This window comes from Mytilus galloprovincialis, chromosome 5 (assembly GCF_965363235.1).
Source record: "Mytilus galloprovincialis chromosome 5, xbMytGall1.hap1.1, whole genome shotgun sequence".
Classification (NCBI taxonomy): Eukaryota; Metazoa; Mollusca; class Bivalvia; order Mytilida; family Mytilidae; genus Mytilus; species Mytilus galloprovincialis.
Window position 1 is genome coordinate 44,635,329 of NC_134842.1, and position 9,717 is coordinate 44,645,045.

The 9,717-nt window shown below is 30.5% G+C and overlaps 1 protein-coding gene across 1 annotated transcript; it reads left to right on the forward strand.

Moving 5' to 3' along the window:
* Nucleotides 1-2,196: 2,196 nt before the first annotated feature.
* On the forward strand, nt 2,197-9,342 carry LOC143075879 (GTPase IMAP family member 7-like). The gene is made up of 2 exons (XM_076251464.1): nt 2,197-2,481; nt 8,565-9,342. Exons 1-2 carry the CDS (start codon nt 2,364-2,366, stop codon nt 9,164-9,166), a joined length of 720 nt encoding a protein of 239 aa, XP_076107579.1. The 5' UTR covers nt 2,197-2,363; the 3' UTR covers nt 9,167-9,342.
* Nucleotides 9,343-9,717: the final 375 nt, after the last annotated feature.

A 9,717-nucleotide genomic window follows, 5' to 3' on the forward strand; every position in this document is an offset into this window, starting at 1 on the left:
CACTTGGTATTTCAAATCATCTAGTATAGATTCCAAAGCAATTCATATAGTGGACATTGAAAAATATAAAAACATAGAAACTAGAAAGCCTTTTTTAGCTATACAAAATTTTGAACTTTCTGATATGGGAATGTATCAGTGTTATATACAAACTGAAAAAGACAATCATTGTGAAGAATGGACACTTGTATGTAAGTCTAATTAATCATTTAATAGTAAATAACTTTCATAATTTCCTCATTTACATCACATTTAATTTCAGAAAACATTACCAGCACTACTTTACTTATTTTGTGTGATCTATATGTTAATAAGCATTGATGTACAGCCGTTCGTAATAAACAGCTTATATATATTCTATTTATCTAGTTGTTGTCAATTGTTTTTGTTCATTATTATTTTACTGTGAAATATTAAGGAAATAATAAAAAGAAAATTAACTTCTATAAAAGCTATTATGTCTAATATATTGATTTTATTGATATTACATTATTATTGTGCAATTCATAATGTAGTCTTTTGATACCATACCTAAATTCCACACAACACGGTACTAAGGGCTGTTTTAATGATGTACGTAGGTGAGAATTTGGAATAAGTGTCAAATGTTTGAACTCCTTTGTGTTTTTCCATACGATACAAGGTAAAATAGCTTGCCCTATAACACCTATTTATCTTTTAACAAATATATGGTAAAAGTCCGAGTCGGCCTTTCGCCGCCATATTTAAAAAATCAAATATCTCGAAAAGGAGCTCCATGACATATCAATATGTTTATCTTATTTTGACCCTTAATCAATGCTCTACCAGCTTAAAGTATCAATTTTGAATTCTTTATTTATTTAATTTTACCTTAAATCACTTGAGTAAATCCTTACCTCCAAGTAAAGGCTCATGTAAAATTCATACTTCTGAATTTCATAATAGGAGAGGTAAGAAAGCCTTGATTCCGATCGAGGTCATGGCCTTCTATAATCAACAGTAGAACAGGGATAACAGGTGTAAATTCTAAATTTTCCAAATTACGACGTTATGTCAGTAAAATCAAAAGACATGCAAAACAACTGATGCTTAAACTTATTGCTCATGTTACCCTTTTACTTATTTGTAATTCATATTGTCAATGTGAAAGTTTTAAAATCTGAAAACTCTTAGAAGATTTCTAAAAATGCCTATATAAATCTTGCAAAAGAAACACGTGACGTTCGTGTCTCTTAAATAAATAAACAAAAATCTTAAATTTCAGAGGGCACCAGTGTTTAATTATTTTGAAGCTGATTAAGACGGTCACATTTACAAATGATATTCACAAACCACTTTACTTTATCAAAACACCATTGTAAGTCACCAAGATCATGTCCAATGCTTTGAATATGTTGACGGTGACACTATTGCGTTTGAATCAAATTAATCCAAATGGCAAAATCAACTGATAAGATGTTTTTGCTTCTTATGAGTTTATTTAAATGACAATCATGTTATTTGCATATTAGTAGATCCACCACCACCAAACGTTGAAATTGCAACAAAGTTATCAACTGTTCTGACCGGAACAAGCAGCTTTATCATTGAATGCATTTTTCGTGATCATCCAACTTGCATATGCTGGTATTTCAAACCTAACAAAGGCGAGCAAATAGTAATAGATACAGACAAAAAGACCAAATATGAAGGAGGTACTATCCAAGATAAATTCTTGAAAATTCTAAACATTGACCCAATAGACGAAGGTGAATATACGTGTAAAGCATGGTTTAAGAATGGCATACCAGAGGAAACTTCTTCCACGACCATGAAAGGTAAGAAAACAGTTAAAAATATAGCAAAGTGGCATTCAAAATGTCTTATTTTGTAATCTCATAAGTCGAGGATGGAACGACAGACTCATGGCAAGACATAAAATACGACACTTTTTCTGTATACTATTATACAGAAAACTACCACAACACTTTTAGAATAAAATAAAGGAGAATATGCAAAAGATAATCATTAATACCAATTGATAATAGTACGACTTAAGATTTTATTTTTAAGAATTTGTAAATAAGATTCAAGCATAAGCAGTTGAAAATGACATGCATTAGAATTATAAATTTTTTTGATATTGACATGGGAAAATAAAACTGTCAGCAAATTTAAATCGTTGTTGAATTAATGTTCCAGTGAAAAGAATCGAACTTATACCATCTAAAGGGTCTGCTTATGTAGGTGATACTTCTTTTACATTCCACTGCCGCATAGAAGGTGGAGTTATACAGATCAATGACTGTAAATGGTTCAAGTCTTCAGGCGATGATTGGATATATATTGAGAGCAGTAACCATTATGATATCAATAAACCTGGTTTTAGAGAATTTACCGACATGATGAATTTAACAGTCAGAAACATTGTCAAGTCTGATGCATTGAAATATAAGTACGAAGCAACTGTTGATGATGGTTCTATACTCAGTTCATCTGCAACATTATCCGTAAAGGAATGTAGGTTTTATAATAAGTCACACGTTATAAACTTTAAATTTAACACACTGCATGGTATTAATATGAGAACAAATTTACTAGCATAAGACCGATTTTCGACGTTTTTTTATACAGAAACCTGGATGTATTGGGTTCATTAAACATCTCTTATCAACGCGCGTTACGTTCAGTATTTCGCAATTAAAGATATTTGCCTTTTTTTAAAGATATATAAAACGAGTACCTTGATATTGTTATTAGGTAAAGGAAATCATTAAAGCAATGCATGTATAAGTAATAAACTTATGAACTTGTTTTAACATTGATTATCAATTCATAATATTTAATCGACAAAAGGTATTATATTATGTAAAAGCTTTGCCTAAAGATTAAGTTTTGAGTTTTATTGTTGATGGTAACCCCAGATGAGAACACAATTAAAACTCAACACAGAATTATGGGTAACGTGAAAATAAGTGAGGGATTAGACATGCTATATAGTAAAAATGAGATAAACGATACATAAGAAATTGCATTAGATGTAAAACAGGCCAAATTAAAGATATGTGTAATGTTTATTAAAAAAGTGAAATATTCAGGCAAAAGTTCTGTCCTCGGTTAATTATACTTGTAGTGTTGCCAAAGGCAATGAAATATAGTATATACCATATTATGTGCTTTAAAAGCTGATCTACTTTATTCATTTGATATACATAAGATTTCTAAACTCCATATAATGGAAATAATGTATTAAGGTAGAAGGGGGGTCTGAATTATAATCCATAACAAAATTTAATACTTTGCCAAAATGTAGTTTATATCATGCTTTTTTTAAAACTTTATAAAAAAGAATGGGTCACCAGGCTTATTTTCAAGCTACACAGTGCTAAAAATTGACAAAGTTTTTATAGATTATGCATGGAAACCTCAATTTTCTGCAATAAAGCGTAAACTACTACATATAATTTTGAGATAATATATGAGAAGATAGCTTTAATAATATGCTTTCAGGTAAGAAAAAGAAAATATGGGTTCACCGGACCCGTTTTCTTACTTCATTATAAAATAGGTAAATTCCTAACATATTCTTTTGTAAAAGTACCTTAATCTAAATTATCTGCCCTTGCATTTGAGTTGCCTCCATTTTTGTGGAAAAGTTGGGGAAACAATAATCCAACAAAAGTTTTCTGTTTTTGTAAATTTGAAAAACCAGATCTTTTTCTATATTGAAGTGAAAGTTCTTACACATGAATTACCTACTACTCTTCATATTTGCACATTCTATTAAATATATAGACCTTATTTTCTGGTATTTCCAAATCAAAGATGGAGGAAAAAGTAAAATCACAAAAATACTGAACTCAGAGGAAAATCAATTCGGAAAGTCCATAATCACATGGCAAAATCAAATAACAAAACGCATCAAAAACGAATGGACAAGAACTGTCATATTCCTGACTTGGTACAGGCATTTTCAAATGTAGAAAGACACCCTATCTATCTTAAGCGCTTAGTTTGTTTGTTTGTTTTTTGTTTGGTTTTTTTTGTTTTTTTGGGGGGGGGGGGGTGAAATCAATTTATAATTAACGCTGTACGGCGGCCAATGAATTGTTATAGGCCTTTCTACGCGTTTTCGTAATTGAAAAAAATATACATTTATGTCAGTTGTTGATAGCTTCTGGTCTACGATGAATATCCCAGTATACTACTTATCTGTCACAAGGTTTGTCTTTATGAATAACACCTTTTATTTATACATTTTGTGTTATATGCATGAGCATAATTTTCACCAATATGTGTTAAATTATGCATTTTACTTTTATTTGTAGAAAGTAGTATCTTTTGACCATACATTTTACAATGTTATCTTTGGTGAAAAATATCCTTACTTTATATTATCTAATATTTAGGCAAACAAATACCTTAAGCGCATTTCCGCCTTTTGGTTTGAGCAATCGTTTAATTATGACAAATGTACGATTCCGTATACATCCCAAAAGTACGACATAATGTTGATAGTGTTTGTAAAGTGTACATGGTAACGCATTATTTAAATTACAAAACTCGACATATATATGTTATCCATAATATCTATAACACTAAAATAACGAGGTCAAATTAGTAAGCCGTCATAGGATAAATACGACAAGTCAAAGAATTCAACTTTATATATAACTAATATAGGACACTGGTATTGATTAAAATCACACCATATCAGACCCTTTTGTTTTCCACATATTTAATATTGTTAATGATTCACAAGTTTCGCATCGAATCCGATACCGATACCACTAGTATATTTACCTGTTGCATATTACCTTATCTGTACTTTCCGCATCTGACAGCCGCACCACCAAACGGTGTATTTTGAAATTTCTATATACACAGGTAATATATAATCATAGGGTTGACACCACTAAATTTAATCATTGTCACATTGTTTCCTATTATTGTATTTTAATCAACATGACTTTATAAGATGACGATACGAATACTAGAAATCATGACGTTAAAACGTGGATTCAAAGAAATCAACTTCATTCATAGTTAATAATATAGGACAATGCTGTTGACTAAAATTACTCCATTCAAGGCTCTTTTGTTTTCCAAATAATTAATATTACCAATAATTGATAAATTCCAGTTCGACAGGTTTCAACAGAAAGATTTTGAAAGCAGAGAAATTCTGCATTTTATAATCAGCATGATTTTATCAGAAAACAAAACCAATAACAAAAATCCTGGCTGATATAAGACTAACACATAGTTTTTGACTTTAATTCAGTCACGTAACCGCGATATCGCGTGGTGTTCTAAAATTTATATAATTTTAATTTGTTAATAATATAAAACGAACGCCGCAATAATTAAGTGCGAAGAACCCGACGAGGACACTTTCATCAATCATTTATAGTTAAGCAGCTTGGTAGTAAAGACATATGAAAAATGAAAAAAAAATGTTCAGATGTTATATTAAGCATTGGTAACATCGCTTAGACATATTCAAACTATTATTATAACTATTGATTAAAATGTTTGCTTAAACTGATTTCAAATTCACATATTTACTCCGTTAAGACCATCTACAGTGATGGGATCTTTGTATTTTTTGTACCTCATAATGAATTGTTTTTCTTATAATGTGATTAACATAACAGAAAAATAGCATACTAAAATTTGTGTTTCAATGTTGAGGTGATCAAACGATTTAGAAATAAGTTAAATTCTACCTCGCTTTGCTCGTCAGAATTTTAAGTATTTAATCGCCAAATTCAATAGGCTATAAACAAGACAAATACAGATATAGGATTAGTTGCTCGCAGTAACATATTATTTTGTCTTGCGATTCATTCTTTCCTTTTACTCTATTGTACAGGTTTCTTCGTTTCAAACAATATTAAAATACATGACATATAACTTTGTTCCTCTGTTGCATCGTTTTTTTTTTCTCGTATTATACATTCAACGCCTTTACGTAAAATAAACATAGCAGCAACTGTAAATATACCAATGTGATCAACTTTAATTCGAAGCAACTGCGAGCACCTTCGATACTAATAAATTTAAATGCCAAACTTTATATAGTACCATTAAACCCCACCCGTAAAAAAACGCCAAAACTGTCCTCTTGCCTTATGCACCTAACATCAAACTTTATAGATAGTACATACTGTTGCAGAAACAGTATCAGAACTAGTTATACTAGTTCCCATCTATAAATAATAACTACAAATAGCAAACGGGAAAAACCCAATTTAAAACGAAATAAAATATGTCTAACAGATTTATATATAACGAATTGACTGAGCGAAAGTCCTTAATTTCTATTTTACATAATTATGTAAATAATTTATATATTAGGAAAATGAAGTTCAATGTTTTTTCTTAATTATATTTTACAAAAATTTTAACATGTTATTGAAAATATTTTATGTTTTTAACAAAATCACAACTTGTTGCATTAGCATTTTTGTATTCTTATCTTCTGAATTTAACAGAAAAATCTGCAAATCACCTGATAAACTTTCTTATACATAGAAACATAGCGTCAATATACGTCAAAACAGAAACAAGGCGTCAAATAAGAAAACATAACCTTTGAAACACGTGATCGTCATATCCCTTGAAAATAGTAAAATGCTACACCATCTGTAAAATATATATACATTTACATATTGCATAAGGTTTAGCATTCTACTGTAGTCTTTTGAAATTACGATCACGTGATTCAAAGGTTATTTTAACCTTTTAAGTCTTGTTTCAATTTTAATATTTATTGACGCTATGTTTCGACATTTATTTATATGTATATTGGTTGTCAATATTAAAATCAATGCTAAATTTAAATTAATGACGTCATGACGTCGCACATAGCAACCATAGATGGAGCTTCGCTGCTGAAAAGAAAATGTAAAGTTTATCCGTAGTAATTTATAATTTTATGTTAAATGCAGACGCTCAGAATACAGGAAAGCTTATGCAATAAGCTTTGAAGTTGTTCAAAGAATATTTATATTTTCAATAACATGTAATTTTTTGCATAATAAAATTTAAAAAAAAACCACGTAAAGAACATTGGAGTCTATCTTCCTCTTACTAGTACATAATTTACATATTTTTTATGTAATATAAAAATTAAGGATTTTCACTCGGTCAATACGTTATATATGGATCTGTTAGATTATATTGACACTCGGACTTCGCCCTCGGTCAATATAACTTGACATAAACAGGTCCATATATAACGTATTGACCTCATCAACATTTTATAATTGATAAATATAGTTGGAAATCAAATGATTAAAATCGAACATTCCCATAAGAATATAAAACACAGCCCCTTGGGCTTGAACTTTAATTGATCTTACAACCAGTTGACTCTGAATCATGGGTATATCAGATTTGGGCTTTGAAATAAAGTTTCAGGGGGGTTGGGGGATTCAAGATTGTATTTCACAGTTCGTGTTTTCCATCTAACGACTAATTTATATACATATTTCACACAGCGGAATTGCTCAGTACATAATGTTAAATCAATCAGTCCTACTGTCTGTCGTCACGTTCTGTTGATGGCGAAAAAGAAGTGATTAAGATGAACGGACGGAGACAGCTAGTACACGCACTCTTTATCTAATCTCCAAATCAAATTAAAATGTACGTACACACTATACTAATAGATGGCAAAAGTATATCAAACACAATTTTACAATTGCCGATCGCCCACAACACTTTAAATACACCGGATTTTATTATAATCTATCATTTATACACATAATATTTAATGCAAATAATAAATATATATATACATATAAACAATGTTAAAGCTTTCAATACGAATTGAAAAAAAAATACTCTGTGATAAACGAACCCGCCGGCCAGGAAAAACTTACAAACAAGTTAACTTAGTCGATATGGAAACTTGTGTCCAAACCCTAATGCTCGGAAGATCGTCTCGAGCGGTATACATTGGACAGTACTGAAAATTGGCTTATGTTTACATAAACAACATATCAACAAAATGTGTACTGGTAAACCAAATTACCAAGAAAAAATAAACAATAATGAACCAACATTAAATCTGAACTTGACCAGTTCGAAATTGGCGAGATAATGGTCTAATAGGGAAATTAACCAGCTAAGAATGACAACTCACGTGATACTATATTAATATCACGTGTCCATACATATATTTGAAAGAACCGTTAGTACAATAATGTTCCTCTGTTCTTCGAAACGCGGAAAATTAGAATTTTCCTCTCTTTGAATCTGAAATAATCAGTAATGTACTACACATGTAGTAAGTAAAAACCTTTTTTGGCAAGCATCGATTGAATACTTTATCTTTATTTATTTTTAAACAGCGTTATAAGTTCGATTTTACCTCTACAGATCCTCTACAAATTGTAGGCACAGTATTTAATTTCAAATCACCGCAGCATTGTATTTTATTTTCATTCAAAGCTGTGTTATATTTAGTTTAGAATAACTCTCCAATATGAATAACAACAAGTAAAATTGAGTTGAATTTTTATAAATCTTATATGATAATATGTTTAATTTGAAATACAAGACTCTGATTGATAACAAACAACACTGTATTTCAGGCAAAGAACTAAGAATGATTCTTGTTGGTACAGTTCAAAGTGGGAAAAGTTCTACCGGAAATGCAATTTTAGGTTTCGACGCATTTGAATCTAAACGAAGTGGGGACAGGATGACTATGGAGATCAAAAAGCAACAGGCTGCAAAAGAAGATAAGAGAGTAATTGTTGTTGATACACCTGGATTGTTCTGTAGGCGCAACAAAGATGATAAAGAAACATTCCTTCGGCATATAAACAAAGGAATTGAAATTCTTTTCCCAAGGCCGCATGCCTTTATCTTCGTTTTTTCAATTATGAGTATATCAGATTGGGACTTGAAAATGTTAACTTTTTTTGAAAAAAACAAGAGCTTGAAAGATCACATCATTGTGGTTTTTACAGGTCGTGACATGCTGGAAAAGGACAAGACTGACTTCGGAACTTTCAGGTCGGAATTACCACCAGATCTGCGAAGCTTTTTAAGCAAAATTGGCACAACAAGAATATTTGCATTTGACAACACCAAATCCGACAAGGCGGTTGAGAAGTTGATTGAAGCAGTAGACATGTTGTCAACGGCGAAAGAGAGATATTTTGAAATTTTGACTAATGTTACTAGGTGATCATCATAAACTTCAAAAATACTGTTAAATGTATTTACAAAATGACATGTCGGATAATGATTTAAAAAAGTGTTTTTTATCATGGCTTTATCTTTTTCTCAACTTTTATTTTAACTACATTGTTATTATTTAATGTGTATTTTAAGTTGTATGGTCATTACAAATGTATCTGTATATGTGGCTAAAAGATTAATTTCAGTAACGAATTTTATCAACTTCAATAATATGAGAACTTTAGATAGAAATAATAAGAGGTGGGATATCAACACCAAAGTTTCAAAATATCAACCAACACACCTAAAAGCTGAGTCAATATATCCATAATAAGACTTGTGCACGGTTTTACATATCTCAATTAATATGCCTATTCTATGATATAAGCGCGTTTTGATATATGTCTTATTGTACCCATATAAAGATATGAGCGAGTTTTTAATATATTGCAATAGGGCTATATATTCAGGTGTTCATGTCATGGGATGCGCGTGTTACTGTCGTGTCATTTTCGTGCCATTGCGCGTTTGACTCTGAACTACTAGTATATAAAGAAG